The sequence below is a fragment of the Acanthaster planci genome, linkage group LG11 (assembly GCF_054643075.1).
Source record: "Acanthaster planci isolate LZ-2023a linkage group LG11, COTS_SCS, whole genome shotgun sequence".
Classification (NCBI taxonomy): domain Eukaryota; kingdom Metazoa; phylum Echinodermata; class Asteroidea; order Valvatida; family Acanthasteridae; genus Acanthaster; species Acanthaster planci.
The window spans coordinates 16694941-16713421 of record NC_141787.1 but is presented as its reverse complement, the minus strand read 5'-3'; the positions used below and the strand labels follow the sequence as shown (position 1 = coordinate 16713421).

The 18481-nt window shown below is 38.8% G+C and overlaps 1 protein-coding gene across 21 annotated transcripts in view; it reads left to right on the top strand.

Moving 5' to 3' along the window:
* Window positions 1–18481, top strand: part of LOC110976375 (voltage-dependent calcium channel type A subunit alpha-1-like) — a 160910-nt gene that overhangs the window by 110730 nt on the left and 31699 nt on the right. For 17 of the 21 annotated variants that reach the window (XM_087143283.1, XM_087143282.1, XM_087143289.1 and 14 more), the window contains 16 exons: window positions 172–332; window positions 813–953; window positions 1391–1592; window positions 1941–2105; window positions 2926–3036; window positions 5071–5154; window positions 6879–6995; window positions 8770–8835; window positions 9388–9482; window positions 11421–11589; window positions 12435–12562; window positions 13225–13321; window positions 13775–13880; window positions 13995–14099; window positions 14511–14620; window positions 18279–18392. In XM_087143283.1, coding sequence (XP_086999409.1) covers window positions 172–332; window positions 813–953; window positions 1391–1592; window positions 1941–2105; window positions 2926–3036; window positions 5071–5154; window positions 6879–6995; window positions 8770–8835; window positions 9388–9482; window positions 11421–11589; window positions 12435–12562; window positions 13225–13321; window positions 13775–13880; window positions 13995–14099; window positions 14511–14620; window positions 18279–18392 — 1971 coding nt within the window. Of the gene's footprint in view, window positions 1–171; window positions 333–812; window positions 954–1390; window positions 1593–1940; window positions 2106–2925; window positions 3037–3582; window positions 3694–5070; window positions 5155–6878; window positions 6996–8769; window positions 8836–9387; window positions 9483–11420; window positions 11590–12434; window positions 12563–13224; window positions 13322–13774; window positions 13881–13994; window positions 14100–14510; window positions 14621–15637; window positions 15653–16817; window positions 16914–18278; window positions 18393–18481 lie in introns of all 21 variants that reach the window. The other 4 variants (XM_087143286.1, XM_087143285.1, XM_087143281.1 and 1 more) reach the window with 3 other exon arrangements.

Below are 18481 nucleotides of genomic sequence, written 5' to 3'. Positions count from 1 at the left end.
TGATCTGACCGCTTGAGTTCTTGTTTTAGTGCACACGTTTACTGAGGAATGTTTGACGTACAGGGACAAGAGTCTTGAACCATCAAGTTCAACCTCAAATCCACTCTTGCATTGAGAAAAACACTGAGATTTGTAATCTTTTTCTTTGTTGACACCATGCCGCCTCCCTAGGCTGTGTTTGACTGTGTAGTGAACTCTGTCAAGAATGTTACCAACATTGCTGTCGTCTACGGTCTCTTCATGTTCATCTTCTCTGTCATCGGAGTCCAACTCTACAAGGGTCGATTCTATCACTGCACAGATCCCTCAAAACACACACAGGATGAGTGCATGTAAGTAACCATGCCCAAAACAAGTCTTTGAAGTTCCTTCCTTGCATTTATGAATTCCAAAGTAGTTCACTCATGTTCGGTCTTAACTTTTCTTTTTTTTTGGAGGGATAAAAACTGAAGTTTTCTGTAGCTTGTGTAAGTGAAAACTACCTGATAATATCCTTTCATTCAGCCAAAGATTTGAAAGAAGTTCAATAATCACCAATTCAGCTATCTGAAAACATGTCCAGAAACCAAATCCAACTTTTTATCTAAATAGAGTCACTCATAAAGAAACGCTTGAGATGGAGACTTTGTGAGAAGTTAGAATAACTGGAATGCCAATTTCTAGTCCTGAATTTTGGTTAGGTATGAAAGAAAGCAATTTCTGATTAAAACAGTCTTGAAAAATGATGATCACTTTTAAAAAAATTTTTTGGGGGGTGGGGTTTCAAAGTTGTGTTTGTGACTGTTCAACGATTTATCTGTCTTTTGATTCAGGGGTAACTACTTTCTCTACACCGGAGACCAGATAACGAAAATTGAGAAGAGAGAGTGGCAGTTGTACCCTTTCAACTATGACAATGTTGGTTCAGCTCTACTTACACTCTTCACGGTTTCCACCGGCGAAGGATGGCCTGAGTGAGTAAATAAAACAAAAGTGCCACTCCAGAGAAAAATGACAAAAATCGTCTTATTTTGTAATTTGCCTATTCCCCATTCTCAGTAATCTCAGGAGAATTGTTGACGTTGGGGGAAAATAAACATATTTCATCCTGCATGCTAAGTATGGGATGCAAAATAACAAAGCTGGACAAACTTTTCTCTCACTTTTGAACTTTGCTCACTGAACTTTAATAAGTAAAACAAAAAAAAGTCGCAAATTACTTTTTCAGCTTGTGTGGTTACTTTTTACTGTATTTAAACTCTGAGTACTATTTCGTGCCAATATAAAAAGTTGTAATAGAAGGTATTGATATGATTTTTTTAAGTAACAACATTGTCACTGCAAAACTAGCTCTAAACTGGCCAAAGAGCGGACCCCCAAACAATCCAAATTCTTGCTCTTTCCCTCTTAGTGTCTTGAAACACTCTATCGATGCCACGGAAGAAGGTCGAGGCCCAGAGCCATATAACAACCTCCAGATGGCACTCTTCTATGTCGTCTACTTCATCATCTTCCCCTTCTTCTTCCTGAACATCTTCGTGGCGTTAATCATCATCACCTTTCAAGAGCAAGGAGACCAGGATGTCCAAGATGGAGAGATTGACAAGAATCAAGTAAGTCTAGTTGAAAAGTCTTCCAGACGTTGCAGTCTAACTCAAAGACCTGGACGCCTGAAACTTTCTTACAAAGTCTACTGAAATCCTTGTAATATTACTTTAATAGTGGTTGTCTTTCTGGGTCTGAGTTGTCCGGAACACAACTTCACAGATGTAAGTCACAGGCAAGCAACTCTGTGACATTCCTTTGGCAGGTTCTTTGAGAACCATTAGCAAATATTACTTTTAATATGAGTGGAATGTTATGAGTGATGATAGGTGTGTACCATCCATCATGTAGACTAGCTATCTAGATCATCTCCAAAACTTCCTTCTGATGCAGTACGTCTCACATTTTCTCCTTAGAAACAATGCATGGAGTTTTGTATTCATGCCAAGCCCACGGACGGCTTTGTGCCAAAAGACAAGAACTCTGTCAAGTACAAAATCTGGAAGTTGGTGGTGTCGCAGCCATTTGAATATTTCATTATGTCCCTCATCGCTTTGAACACCATTGCCCTGATGATGAAGGTACTGTATCCATACACAAACAGTCAAACTGACTAATCAGATGATGCCCCCCCCCAACAAAAAGCAGACCAGAGATAGTGACACAGACAGACAGACAGACAGCCTGACAGACAGACATTCTTACTGACTTAAAACTGTAAGACTCAGAGCTTTAAAGTGTGAGATTTGAAATTGTGAAGATGATCCAAACCATAAATAGGTTTCTAGTTTACTAGTTTACGATACTGGTTAATCCCATCATTAAGCAGTAATTGCTTTGGATTTAAACCCACACGAGTGGTTTAATTTAGGCAATTGTAAATTGCCAAGTTCACCAAGACCAGCTTTCATGGTTAGACGTTAAACTTTGCCAGTTGCAATCGAATTCAAGTGTTTTTGTCAAGCAAGAGATTTACCATACGTTTCCTTATTTTGCAGGTTGATTTTGCAAGTGACAGTGGCTTGTTCAATAAATACAAACATTCTGCTCAACTTGAAGGGAGTTTGCATTAATTAATATGCAAAAAATTTCTTTTGTTTATATCAGAATGATGTTTTCTGATATAGTCGAACCAAGGCAAGATTAAAACATCTCAAAATTCCATTTACAAGATCAGTTACAAACAAAGCAGATGGAGTTTTGAAGGCATGCAAGGGGGCCAAGTACATTTCTATTTGTGTCCAACATAAACACCATTCGCTGCCTTGCATAGGGACTTTGAAAATTACCTGTGTTCAGTAATTTGGGCATAACAGGAGTGGTAAATTCACTATAGCACAAAATCTACCCAGTACTAACTCCAGCTGCGTATAATGTCTCATGTCTTGTTCCTGAACATAGACATACAAGGCAGAACAAACCTACTTGGACACGTTGAAGTACTTGAATATAGCCTTCACTGTCCTGTTCACAATTGAGGCTATTCTGAAGTTGATTGGCTTTGGGCCAAGGGTAAGAAATAAACGTTCATCGGCATCTGTCTCCAACATCTCTCAAAGGCTTGTCATCTTGAGTTGGACACGTGCTTCTCAGCTCTGCTGGCTTTGTGATTGTCTATTCATAGCATGCTACCACATCATTGTTGGTTTGATTTTATCATAGAGGGGCATTTAAAGGGAATGTTTCTCAACATTTATGGCGTCCATGAAATACTGGGAATTAGGATATTTTCAGTCGTTAAGTTCAGTAATTGACAGTATGGAAGAATGAAGTGACCAGCATTAAGTCTGTCATGAAAGTATTCCGGCCAAAAGGACTGCATTATTCCCGACCATGTTTCTGCACAATTTGTCTCTTGACCCACCTTTGTCGCCATAAATTCCTGTGAGAGAAACTTCCCTGAATGACCCCATGCATGTATATGATTCATTTTCATGGCAAAACAACAGCTTTGGTTTGTTTTCTCTCTTCCATATCCCTTCAAATCCTTCAACTTTTGGGTCTTCTTTTGCTCCTTCCCAATTTCCATGCCTTCCACCTTCATTTTCACTGTCAAAGAAATACAAAGCATCCCAGGAGTATGTTGATATCTTAACCTACCTCAATATCGCCTTCACGGTCCTGTTCTCGATTGAAGCCATCTTAAAGCTTATTGCGTATGGGCCCAAGGTACATCCCAGCTTCTCATTTCTTATTCTTTCGAGCCCATATGCATTACCAGTTGAGGGCGCTTTAGCTGTCTTGACTGGTGTTCTACCATTCCTCAGATTTAAAATCTCCTTAGAAAGTCAACTTTGACAGGAGACCTGTGGCCTTCCACATGGCCATTTTCAGTGATAACACGAATTGTACTCGAAGAAAAAAAGGAAAATCTATGTCAAACAGATCTCAAACGAGGCATGGGTTGAACTTCTTGAGCCAAGTTCAGTACTGTACCCCCCAGAAAAGTTTACTATTTGGAGAAGTAAATTCAGGCTGATCTTTTGTTTGCTTGCACATGAACATGCTCTTGCTGTGGCTCAGTCTTGAATAAATGTGATTGTGCTTACTATTTATGGTCTTTGTGAAGTTTTTTGTTTGCAAAATGTATGCTTGGCATTTCAGGAAACAAGTCTTTAGTCTGTACAAACATACCTTTCTAAACTGAATCTGAATGGTTTCTGTCAGCCAATTCTGATGCCTAATCAATTATAAATACCCGAGGAGAGAAGAAAAAAATGAAGAAATGTCAGTGTGTCCATGAAAGAGCGTAATTAGCATAACTACCCAGATTGATCCATGCAGAGCGCCCTCTACTGGTAATGCATATTGGCAATAGCAGTGCTTGGTGTCATTCAACAAAGCTATTCTGAAAAGATGAAAAGCTATCATAGTTATCAAAGAAAGCTAGAACTTTCAATTTCTTTAAAGACAAACAAATGCATGACTTGTACATGTAACAGTTCTGTCAGTTTCCAAGATCAATAGTTTGGCTCTTCTCTGCTTAATTTTTTTCTCATTCTATTTATATACTTTATATTTATATTGCAAGCAACCTGTTATATTTCCCCCAAAACTTCTTATCTTTATCAAAAACCCCTCCAAAGTTGGCTGATTTGCATGCAAATTTGCCACTATGCATATGCACGGTAATTTTTGAATTTCAGATTCCACATCATATGCAAAGCTTTATTTCACCAATATTGCATCATGATTTATTTTTTGTCAGCATTTTTATTTTGAGCTGTACATTAAAGATTATTTCACTTCAACATATTTTCCTCTTTAAGCAGATGATCATGCATTATTTTTGTATTTGTTTTGTCTTTTGCCAAAACGATTTCTAATGTTTCAAATAAATTTGCTCTTCAGTTTTACCACCCAAAAGTAGAACAAATCTTTTGCTACATTTTAGATATATAGAGTTTAAGTCTACATAAATTATTTGGTTATCAAAATATTGTCAAACTTGTTTACCTGAAAATGAACCATTAAGTTTTCCATTCTGTACTTTACCTTGTGAAAGACTGGAACATTCTAATAATGCTCAACTATAACTTTTAACAGAATTATTTCAGGGTTTCCTGGAACACATTTGACTTTATCACGGTCATCGGGAGCATCGCAGATGCTATCATCTCAGAAGTTGGCGTAAGTAACAAACCAGCCCCTCTTAAATCCCAAAGAAAGCTCTACAACCTTTATTCCCAAGCCCAAACCTTAAATCTTAAATCCCAAAGAAAGGATTGATTTCCAAATCTAAGCCCTACAACCATTATTCCCAAGCCCAAACCTTAAATCTTAAATCCCAAAGAAAAGATTGATTTCCAAATCTAAGCTCTACAACCTTTATTCCCAAGCCCAAACCTTAAATCTTAAATCCCAAAGAAAGGATTGATTTCCAAATCTAAGCCCTACAACCTTTATTCCCAAGCCCAAATCTTAAATCCCAAAGAAAGGATTAATTTCCAAATCTAAGCTCTACAACCTTTATTCCCAAGCCCAAACCTTAAATCTTAAATCCCAAAGAAAGGATTGATTTCCAAATCTAAGCCCTACAACCGTTATTCCCAAGCCCAAACCTTAAATCTTAAATCCCAAAGAAAGGATTAATTTCCAAATCTAAGCCCTACAACCTTTATTCCCAAGCCTGGGTTTGTGATCTGTATTCTGAAAAACAAAGCAAAAATGCAAGGACAAAGGTAAACTACATGTAGTATGATTACAATACAGAATTGTATCACATTTGACATGCATTCCAATCAACTTGTTCATATTTCTCATACCTAACCTTATTACATGAAGTCAATTGATTCAACCTTTTCGACTGATTGGTAGTTGAGCATTTGCATGACCAGTTACCTTGCTACCAGGAAAAAATGACAACCATATGCTTTTACGATTAAGGCTAACATGAAACACTTCAGAAATGCTGATTTCAGTTGTTGCTTGCATTGCATGAGTGCTGTTTATTCTGTTGCTAAGGTAACGGCCAAATGAACTGTCAAATGAACTGAAGACCCGAGATCCGAAAATATCCTTGCACTGGGGCAAAACATGTCCTTAGTGGGCACAAATGGTCTGCAGATCCTTGTATTTAGAATTTAAGACTTGACCAGGTTTAATGTATGTTTGTAAACGGACAAAAACAATTTTTGACATGTTGGTCAGAGATAAAGTTTGTTTTTAGAAACTGATGTGAATTACCAAGGTGTGTTCAGGCCACTCATGGATAGTTTGCTGAATGCAAAGATGGGGTTAGAGTTATAGGTAACAATGCATGATGGGATACTTGACAAGACTTCTAAAGCTCCTCTGAGGCATCACTGTCAGAAATAGTGCATAGCCACTGTTCTACAGTTAGTAAAAGCAGAACGAATTTTAGGTCAAGTTCCCAACCTTGCGCTGCTACATTATCAGTGTCGGATCCAGAGGAAACAAAGGTAATTTCAGCATATGCCTTTTCCAACGTGTATCCCCCCTCCACCTTAGGGTTTAAAAATAGAATCAACCCCCAAATCATTTTTCTGGTAACCCCCTCAGTGTTTTCTTGCAGCCTTTTCTGTAAGACTGTTCCTTACATAATTCTCCCACCCCCTGTTTACCCTTGATCCGCCCCTGGTTATTGCTACCCCCATCTTTGCTTTTTTTTTTTTTGGTAGGTACACATTTCTGTTTTTATTACCAATGCCCCATGTTCCTGTGCATGCTCATGTAATATTTGGGTTTTCTTGTTTCTGTCTCTTATTTTTTTCCCCTTTGTAGGTTGTAAGTATGGCGTGAATTCCATCCATCCATCCTCTTGTTGGGTTACCAGACCCTCCAGAAGACAGATGTACGCGATTTTGTTTTGTTTCATTTCTTTCCCTTGTCAGGACGATTTCATCAATCTCAGTGTTTTGAGGCTCTTCCGAGCAGCTCGGTTGATCAAACTTCTACGCCAGGGTTCCTCCATTCGAATCCTGCTCTGGACGTTCGTTCAGTCTTTCAAGGTAAGGCTGTTTGCTGTCACAGCTAAGCATTTGATCATCACGTATCTGCTCTGTGCATGAACTATTGATGGTGCCGTTTAACTTCTTCACGCTGGAACAGGTGTAAACACAATCTGGCTCTCTGTATTCACTGCCAAGGCTGATGGGTGTCAGAATGCAGATGATGTGTCTTGGACACTCTGCATGGCCTGTTTTTACAGCAAACATCACTTCACTGGCATGCCTTGCAGTGTTGAAGAAAATGTCATCCAAAGGACTTTTACGAAGCAGAATTTTTAACGTTTGGCTGTACATCACAAGTTGGCCACCATATATTGCCTTTTTCAAAAGTCAAAAACATTCCACCAAAAAAAGCCCATCAACAAGTGGTGAACGTACAGACGATAAGTGATAGCATTACAGAGTCTAATGCTAGAACTACTCTTGCGGTGTTCTTTGTGAGGTTACAGCAAAAAGTACAAAAGTCAATCATGATTCCTTCAATTCCTTTTTATGAGAGGAGCTCTTATACACAAGCCACAGCTCTTTACTAACTTTTGAAATATGCTCAGAATAGCATTTTCTGCTTACCAAAAATGCCACCAAGAAATAGGGTTCTGTCTTTCCCGTACCCTAATCCAACCTTTATGCACTGATAGTAGTCGGTGTTCACAAAGTCTACTGAATCTTTTCATGTAATAATCACATTTTGCACTTCCTGTCATCCGAACAGAATTTGGAAATCATGGTACAGAAGTACACAGACGAGAAATGAGTTGAATTCACAGTTGAGCCCAGAGTGGGCTACAAAGTACTGTTGAAAACACCCTATCACAATGATGGCAGGGTACCAGACCAGGGGCCAATTTCATAGAGCTGCTTAAGCACAGAATTTGCCTAAGTGCAAAAAAACCTTGCTTGATAAATTAGGTTACCAGCCAAAATTAGATATGATGTATACTGTTTTGGAATGGTATTTAGCTGTCTTTTGGTAAGCATGACAATCAAATAGAGTTTTAGCTGGTGTCCTTTGTTTTTTAAGCAAGATTTTTTTTACTCTGAAGCAAATTTTGTGCTTAAACAGCTCTATGAAATTTGCCCCTGTTTTTATTGAGTTATAATAGCTATGTCAATGTCCACGTACTTCTTATTGGCAAACCTAGCCCCGGATGCAAGATTCAGAGAGCGGGTTTAAAACCAGTCATTTTTCATTAACAATGTTCTCACTATACCATTTTCTACCGTGGGTCTGTCTTCTCACCTTGATTTTGTTATATTCTCACTCAATGCACTGACCATTTTCCGTTCTCTGCAGTCTCTACCGTGGTTCCGTCTTCTCACCTTGATTTTGTTATATTCTCACTCAATGCACTGACCATTTTCCGTTCTCTGCAGTCTCTACCGTGGTTCCGTCTTCTCACCTTGATTTTGTTATATTCTCACTCAATGCACTGACCATTTTCCGTTCTCTGCAGTCTCTATCGTGGGTCCGTCTTCTCACCTTGATTTTGTTATTTTGTCACTCAATGCACTGACCATTTTCCGTTCTCTGCAGTCTCTACCGTGGGTCCGTCTTCTCACCTTGATTTTGTTATATTCTCACTCAATGCACTGACCATTTTCCGTTCTCTGCAGTCTCTACCGTGGGTCCGTCTTCTCACCTTGATTTTGTTATATTCTCACTCAATGCACTGACCATTTTCCGTTCTCTGCAGTCTCTACCGTGGGTCCGTCTTCTCACCTTGATTTTGTTATATTCTCACTCAATGCACTGACCATTTTCTGTTCTCTGCAGTCTCTACCGTGGGTTTGTCTTCTCACCTTCATGCTGTTCTTCATCTATGCAATCATAGGCATGCAGGTAAGTTCTTACTGGCTACAGAAGGGGCTGTTTTCAACTCAAGATGTACTCCCACTGTTCAGATTAAGAGGCAGATTTGACTCTCTGTATTCTAAACTGTTGATTCTTGTGAATATAATGATCCAGTAGGACTTCTCTGAGGTCGTACGTTGTTTAAGTGTGCAGTTTTCCTATGGAGCCAGTGGGAGGGCCATAGTTCAGTGAAATAGGAAAGCACTCAAAGCAACAAAATGTGGCATCATCAGGACTTAGATGTGATTATCAGTGGTTTGTTTTTCTTGTGTGTTGGTGAACACAGATATGACTGTATGTTTGGCTTAAAACAACTTGGAGGCAACATCGAGCCATAGTTACTCCCGAATCAGTTTAGCTGGGTTTGGCTATTTCAAAAGAAGAAAGGAATGCATGTGAGATAACTTTAAAAGTCAACATTTGTAAGGCCTGTGCATTGCTGAGCAGACGCTGGGACGACTTTTTGACACAAGAATGTTTAAGCATATGACTGTATCTCCCTGGGTGTTTGTCGGGGGATCTGCCACTCTCTCTTTGCAGGTATTCGGTAATATAAACACCCTTGACGACGATAGCCAGATCAATCGACACAACAACTTCGGCAACTTCTTAATGGGTCTGCTTCTACTCTTCAGGTAGAACTGCTCGGATGTCATCCATCACAGGGTTTGCTTTTGTGTGGAATGGTTGAACTAGGTTCTCTTTGTTGCCATGGTGTTTGCTTTGGTTGAGAATAACAATGTCATTACTCTTGTGTGTCTCAAAGACAATTTGGGTATCTGTGATGAAGTTGTACAAGGATGTTTAAGTCGCACAGGCCAATTTCTTAAAGTTTATTTGATTTTGAAGTCGCAAACTGAAATCATTTTTCTCATCTAGATTTTGCATCACCATCTTTATCTCCTGTCAATTATTACTTCACTTTCATTTGTAAAGAATTTCTCAGTAACCATGGCAATGAGTGAGTCTTTATCACCCTTCCATCAAAAATTCATTTTTCATCCTCAATGCATTTCATTCATTTCATTTTACCTTCTTTATTTGCATCATACCTCTTCCTCCTTCCCCTGCTTGCATCATCCTCCTGCTGCATGTTCGCAGATTTTTGGAACCGTCAACATAGATGATGAAACTGCTATAACGAGACACAACAACTTTTCAAATTTCTTCCTCGCAATTATTATGTTGTTCAGGTAAAACAAGAGCATTTCTGCATTCAGTGTCAGTCTCTGTCCAAGCAAGTCGGTGTTCCTGAGTAACTCATTCTGACACTAGTTGAGTCAATCGGATGACTCAAATTAGATGAAAATCAGATGACTCAAACTCAAATGAAGTTTTTGTGATGTATGTTGTGAGGTTGTGTCAAATTATGTAATCCAAGAGTAATTGTACCCAACACAAGGCCAGATTGTAGCTGTGACTTGGTTGGGTATCATCTGTCAGTGACCTCATACTAGAAAAATCTTATCCGATAAATTTCCCTCATTCAGAAAAGAAAGGTCACTTGAAAGCGGTCCTTGTGTACAATTGTATCATTGCTACAGTAATCATTGGCAGTATCTGTCACTCATCTTATATCTTTTATCAGCATGTAGTGCTAGATTCAATGTTTACATAATTCCAATTACTTTGCTTGTGAGATTGATTTTTCTGATGATGTATTATTGAAGTTTGGTAGCGAGCTTCGAAATTGTAGTAAACCTTACAATAGCTACTTCAAGCTTTCGTGATAGTATTTGATCTCATTTTTTTTTATCAAACAGACCCGTCTAATGTCGTTGGTGCATGCATTCATCCTTTGTTCTTTTTCTTTTTTTTTCAGTAGTATTTTATGTAGCGATGAGACAATTCTGAGTCACACTCACCTGTTTTCCCTTCCTCTATCATGACATTTCTTTGCTATGGCTGTCTTCACCCTTTGACGTCACCTTATCACTAATCATTTCCATATTTTCCAGTTTCATCCAATTGGTGTATTTATATTTACACTGTATGTAGTTTACTTGTTACCGTAATTAATTGGGGAAAGATTTAAACATAAGGAGCTAGGCAAGAATGAAATGAGGGTTGGGGGCTTTTTGTCGTCAGTTATAAGTCAGTTCCTGATCTTCCACAAGCAAATTACTCACCAATCACAAGTTGGTGCATATTAAGATTTTATTGAATTTTGAAAGTGGTATCGGATTGTCATCCTATAATTGGTAACCAGACTTTCTTGTGATGGGCCCAGCTACAGCACTGTAGGGATAGTAGTGTAGTCCATCACAAGTCCAGCGACAAAACCAGTCTCAAGACCACTCACAAGTAATGGGGTGGACAGTAACAAAGGAATGCTTTGGACACTAGTCAGTTGAATAACTTCTGGTTTGGCTCTAGTCTGAGTTGGCTCATGACTTGCGATGGACCTGACCACTGCTCTAGATCATTTTTTTTTTATATTTAGTTGTCCTAGGAAATGATCATCTGGCCAACAGCCCTGTGCTGTCATTCGGGATTGAAGGTTGACCAGACTGTATAAAGTGGCATCCGAAAGCCATTGCAATAAATCCAAAATAATCTGCCTATTTTTCCAGATGTGCTACGGGTGAAAGTTGGCAGAGTATCATGCTAGCATGCCAAGCAGGAAGTGAATGTCACCCTAATAGTATTCGACCCAATGCCACTGATGAAGAGAAGTATGGATGTGGATCGTCGCTCTCCGTTGCCTACTTTGTTTCCTTTATATTCTTCTCTTCCTTCCTTGTAAGTAGTTGAACAGATGTTAAAATGAGCTTTAAGGGGTGAGGATAGGAAAAGAAATGGTTCCCAGAGTCTTTAAGTGTCTTAGCAGTGATGAGATCTTTGGTCTCCATGCTAAATTGAAATCTGACAATCAATATTTAGGCTGTGTTCATAATGGGCTTCTAGAATTATGGCTAGGTCTATTGTCTGCCTATTATTTTCTGTATTTCCAATGGCGTGAAGACCTAGACCTAGCTCTAGACAACAGATTTGGATGCGGCCTTGGAAGCTGTGGAATACTGGTGCCTAGCAACAGTGGTGCCACATATCCGCATCAGATCATGTGGGTAATTTTCAGAGAGATCTAGGTACTAGGAATTTTGTAGACTGGCTAGCTATCCTGATTGGAATGAAGATGGAAAATATCATTGTACTACACACCATTGTTGCCATCATCTTGAATGGAAGAGTGGGTGGGGCTTACAAAAGGAAAGATTTAAATCAACTTGACCCCATGCTAGAGGTCATTACTGGAGAAAATAACAGTGACGCAGTGATTGGATTTGACCTAATTTGTACTGGCACTTACAATCGCACCAGGGCTGTGACAGAAACTGCCACTATCTTAGAACCCACACTGTGCTTGAGAAGTACTCCAAAGATTATTGTACGTGTTTTGAGAATGAAGATGAGTTCGCTTTTTACAGGGAGTACATGAAACAGGACAAAAATTAACAGTGATAAACTGTAGACTATAAGAAGAACATGTGCTGACATAAACGTTTCCAGATGTTTGTCCCAAACTGAAGAGATTTCCCACAGCCATAGCAAATTTGTGCTTATGCTTACTCGGTGCTTGTTTGTAGATGCTGAACCTGTTTGTAGCAGTCATCATGGACAACTTTGATTACTTGACTCGAGATGCTTCCATCTTGGGTGCACATCATCTGGATGAGTATGTGCGTGTCTGGGGAGAGTTGGAACCAGTAGGAACGTAAGTGCTAGCTGCTTAGTAATTACAAATCATTTGGTGAATATGGAAAGGCAGTATTATGGTCAAGACCATCATAAAACCAGACTCCAGACCAGACACAAGTAACTGTTATGCTGAACAGTGACGAAGTAATGCTTTTGTTTCAGTCCAACTGAATAATTTTTGAGTTTAATTCAGGCCGGAGGTCTTGTGAGGGTCTTGTGATGGTGTTGTGAAGGTCTTGTGATGGTGTTGTGAAGGTCTTGTGATGGTGTTGTGAAGGTCTTGTGGTGGTGTTGTGAAGGTCTTGTGATGGTGTTGTGAAGGTCTTGTGGTGGTGTTGTGAAGGTCTTGTGGAGATCTTAAGATTGGGAATGGCAAGTAACAAATCTTGACATTAGAAGTCATCAACAACTTCAAAAATGACGGACACAGACTTACAGAGCTCATTTGGAATGTTTGTTTGGAAGGTCAGCGGTCACTTTTCTTTGTTCAACCGAAAATTGTAATTTCAGCCTTCCAGTAAGACAGAGCTTGAATCACAGTTTTGCAGCAGAAGCTTGGACTAAATTTTCTTTCATTCCATCCAAAAGTTCCCTAAATTGAAACAATAGTCTGTTATCTTTCAACAAAATCTTTTGAATGCCAATAAGCATCATACTTTGGAATGTTTCTTATTTTAGCGGTCGTCTGCATTACAAGGAAATGTATGAGATGCTTCGGACAATGGAACCACCTGTTGGATTTGGCCGTAATTGCCCCTACAGAATTGCCTACAAGGTAACCGTCTTTTCAACTTCATCCGTCTTCATCCTTCTGTAACTAGACACAACGTGATTTGCACCTACCAGGCCAGCCATGTTTTGCCCCCATTTTTCCACAGAAGTTCGTTTTGTTTAAAGACAGAATAAAACAAAGCTTCATGAGATATTCTATTGCAGTCTGTAAAAAAAAAATCAGAGAATTCAAAGTGAGCAGTTGGGTAGTTGAGTTGCTGGGAACAGTCATTTGCACAATGACGTTACCTAAAACAGAGACTATTATGAGAAAATATTGATTTTAAAAGGTGTATTTTTTGTGCATTGAATTACTAAATAATCTCCTTACCATAATTAAATATTTGATGCGTTCTTCTCTAGAATTCTAGTTTATTTTCAACACATTCCTACAGCAAGGTCTCTGAAAATTAAATAAAACCAATAAATATCAAATTGTGATCTCATTTGTCTTCAGCGTCTGATACGGATGAACATGCCTGTGGATGAGGACAAAACGGTGCATTTTACCACCACTCTCATGGCCCTAATACGCACAGCTCTAGACATCAAAATTGGAAAAGGTAAGTTGATGTCCTGCTTTGACCTTGTCAAATTTGTAGTCGACCCCCTCCCCCCCCAAAAAGGATGAACTAAGTTTGTGGAATTTGCTCATGTTTTCTGGGATTTGTTTGCAGTTGCTGACAGAGATCGACATGACAGGGAGCTACGGGAGGCTATTGGGAATTTCTGGCCACATCTGAATGCCGATAAGCTGAATTTGCTGGTGCCTCCAGATTCTGGTAAGCACAAAAATGGACCCAAACTCCAAGCCCAAGTTTTTATGCTTTCATTCAGTTATAGCCAATGAAAGTCATCACCACTTTAAAATATTTCATTTCCTATTTCGAAGACAATGTTCAGATTCATTGTTGGATTTGGGTTAAGCATTTCCCAATTTGAAATGTAAAGTCACCTCCAGGATTGTGTAATGGTGGTTAACTGTTTTGATGTGAAGATTGGAAGTACGACAAGTAGGAAACAAGAAGTCTGTTACGGAAACTTGTTAAGTATATACATGTATCTGTTAAAGTATTGTTTCTGTCATCTTCTATAAGTAAAAAAAACCCAAAGGTGTCTCAACTCATCCGTAAGTTATCAAATAATAATCAGCAACCCTGGAAAGGCATTCCTTTCATTGTTTTTCCTGATAGAGCTAATCGGAGAGAAACTGACTGTTGGTAAGATTTACGCCGCTCTTCTTATCTACGAGACTTGGAGAGAATACAAGGCCAAGCTACAGAGAGATGGTCATGCAAGAACGGTAAGATAACACTAGAAACCAGACAGCTAGGAAATAGTTGCTCTTACTAAGAGAAGTAATACTCAAACAATTTAGGGCCAACATTAACAAAGGAATTACTCTCTTTTGTATGTTCCCCCTTCCCATAAAAATCCTCTTTCTGTTTAGCTTTGTCCTGCATTTTGCTGTTCGTCCTTCAGAAATACCACCACACAAATTCTTGAATATTTGCCCATTTATCTTAATCTCACCACATTTGATTCAGGATATCAATTCTCCAGGTGTTTATTTCAGACACCTTTGTTTATAACTCAGAAGTCAAACTGTTTACCTTCAAAGTCAAATCTCAGCTTTTTCACATTTTCCATCATCACCAATTGTTGCTTTGTCATGTGATGGTGACTTATGTCTCTTGTCAACTTCCCTTTACAAAATGTGACCCACCATTCCCAAACCAGGCTGAAGGCTTCTTAGCTACAGTATTCTGCTTGAGTAGAAGCACCCCCTCATCGATTGAAAAGAGTCATGTTGGCGGGATGTGTCCATTTTGTTGGTAGTGACGTGACTGTAAAGTGTGCGAAGTTCAGTTCCCACCAAAGGAGCCTCCGTTGCTGGGTAAATTGTGCCCTCTCTTGGTCCGACCTGGGGCTCATACACATGGATAATGTAAATTCCACAACTCTCACTTCCTATAACTACCTAAACCCTCGGCAAACCAACTTTTTTTTTTTTTTTTACTGTGGATCGCTTTGAAGTATGAAAATGAACAGCAAGGAAGAGGAGTTGTCAAACATTCAAATGACTGGTACCCACCACAGCAGCCTGGTTTTGGAGTGGTGAATCTCAAATCTTCTCCCCAATCCCTGATGCTAGACCTTTGTGCTTTCTATTTTGTTCTGCCCAAAACGAAAAATTCCCACAAAGTGTCTGATATATTTGCCTTTGGACCATCATTTAGCTTGTTCGCGCTTGTATGCACTTCTATAAACTTGTAAAATAAAACTCAGTATTTTGCTTTTTCTTACTTAACACATACAGCTGATGGAAGTCATCGTAAATATATTTCTGACCATACAAGTTTGGCACAAATTTTGTCCAACACTGTCTACGGTTTTTATCCCTCCACATTTAACCAATCCAGACCTCAAAACTACATTGCTTTACGATTGCAGTGATTTAATAAACAAAATTTAACAAAGCCTACTCATGTATTAGAATTCCATTTGTGTTTTTAACCAAATATTCCCTACTTCTTCTGTGCCTTTCGTGGTCTTTACAAGACGGTGTCTGAAAGTTAATTGTTTACACTGATTTGGTCAATTGATTTTTTCCCTGAATTTCACCTTTTATTTAATTCTTTTCTGTTTTGGGGAGGCTTTCAAATTTATGCAAATTTAATTGACAGCAGAGTTCTGCTGAAGCCTTGGTCGTAAAATTCTCAAGACTTCAATGCAGCATCGACAAAACATCTCCAACAAATAGCGACGTTTTAATTTGTAAACCTGCATTTTACAAACCGACACTTTACCACAGAAACACGAAACAGGTTTGCAGTGCCCTAACCTACTGAAGTCAATCTTGCATTTATTCCAAGTACATCCTGACCGTCTCAACTTAATTCTGTTCAGAATATACCTCAGATATTTGTTTTGTTCCCAGGAAAGCTTAAATTTCTACTGAGGCCCATTCATCCACACCCTACCTTGATTTTGTGAAGTTTCGCTAAGAACAAGTTTGAAGTCACAAATCCCGCTGTTTTATGTTGCAGTGTCACGGCTATTTGCTTTTTTTATTTGTACTTGTAGAAAGTTGTTCAACAAAGCAGCAGGTTTCATTTGCAGAAAGCAACTCACTTTTATTACTTTTTTCAGGCAAATTTGAAGATTCAATCGATAAAGCTTTATTAGGTATTTTCAAGTATTACAAAGTTTATCAGGATGTTCATTCATTGATTTTATTCCTTTAAATTCGCTTGTGAAACTTAAATGGCTGTAGAGCCAGCATTTTCGCTATGCTTAGTTTTTGTTTTCTTTTGTTTTGTTTGTTGAGGATTTTTGTTTGTTTTTTGTTATGTCTTGGCATTGTTTTGTTGCTCATATTCATTAGAACATTTGCTTTTGTTTTCAACTCACACTCAGCTTGCAGTTTCTTGCATTTAATTTGCATGAATTTGCATGTGCTTACCCTATTCCTTTCCTTCCTACCCCTCGCTGCTTAGGAGCTCGCAATATTCCAGAAGCACTACCGAGCCAACCCACACATGGACATCAACAGTGTTTATTACAGAAAACTCTTCACAAACAGATTCAGAAATGTAAAGTGGAGTTATCTTCACTAAATTCTCATCTTACATGGTTTAAGTTTGCTGTGAACTATAACCCAACTTGAGTTGTTCAAAATATAGCCACCGGGGTCATCTACCAGATATGAGTCTTAATAATTCACTGTTTGAATTTGTATTTTGGGCACTGTCACTAAAATTAACCACTTTGTAGGCTTTTGAAAAATCAACCTTTTTGTGACAACCACTTCTGGTATCATCTCCCATGTTCTTACAAATTTAATACCTGTCTTGCTTTGTATTAAAGCCAGACAAAAATGAGTTAGATGCAGCATTGTATGTCATTTAATCCAAATCAAAGAAAATAAACTGATACATTTTTTGGCCTCAAAGCATAAATGTAAGAATACAAGTATTTAGATTTTACTAGCGTAAGAGAAATGTCAAGACAATACATACAGCTATGGATCATTTATATCTACTCATTGCAAGGGCATTTGTGAATAATTTCATATATTATTGGATTTCATCAGCCTGTTATCAACAATTAACTTATTTACTGTCTTCATGCCCATTTGAGAATGGTGACCAATTGAAGAGTATTGCTTTATCTGGCTGCTGGCAATATTTTTCCAGTGATCTTGCTAGGCCCCGTTGCATACTGCTTCTGTTTTCCTGTCTGCTTGTAGCAGCTGTTCTAATTTCCTCATCCTGGTGCTCTGCCTCCCGTGTTGCCATGACGACGTTCCTGTTTGAACAGGTTGCATTTGATGAGACCGGAGAAACTGCCTAGGTCAGGCAAGAGATATGCTCGATTGGTGCACTGGCTTGCGCATACTATCTGATACTGTGGGTTGCGGTATGGTACATGTAGAGTTTGGTGGTAGCATAGTGGAGATAACTTTGGACTTATCTGTTTAGCTTTGAAGTCTACATTTTGTCTGACAGTTTCCAAGCATGCTGTAGTGAGAATGTCTTTTCAGCTTACCTTCATGGGGTTGCTGACTCTGAAGTAAACATTCTATTAGAAGTTGTCCGTGGTTTCTCATGGATGAGATCAGGTTACGTCCTTCAAGTGCCTCAGTAATGAGTTGCATTGTATGTTTGCCTGTATGCATAATCTCGATGGTTTGAAGCTGCAGAATTCTAACAATATGCCTTCTAGTTCTACATGGATTGCTCTTTTTTTTTCTTCCTGTGATTTATCAAAGTGACTTATTAACTGAATTTTATCCACCTTCAGTTTTACAGAGTCCAACAGCTGGCAGCCATCTCTGGCTTTTTAATATAGAAACATCAAAAGCTCTTGTTGAGCAGATTTAATCAACATGGTTTAACGTTGGAAATTTAACCACTTTGAAATTTGTTCTCTCTGTTTTGTCATTGAAAAAATGACAGCTTCGTTACCAGAAACGAATGGAGTACCTACGAAGAATGCGAGCCCAAGGCAACGTGGCTACATTACAGATTCCTACAGTGGATGGTATTCACCACAGACAGACCGTACGCGAGGTATATGTCTAGCGAAAGCTTCATGCTTAAAGTCGCTCATTGACATGAAATTTTTCGCTCGGTAGAATGTAACCTCTCTCGTAGCCTTG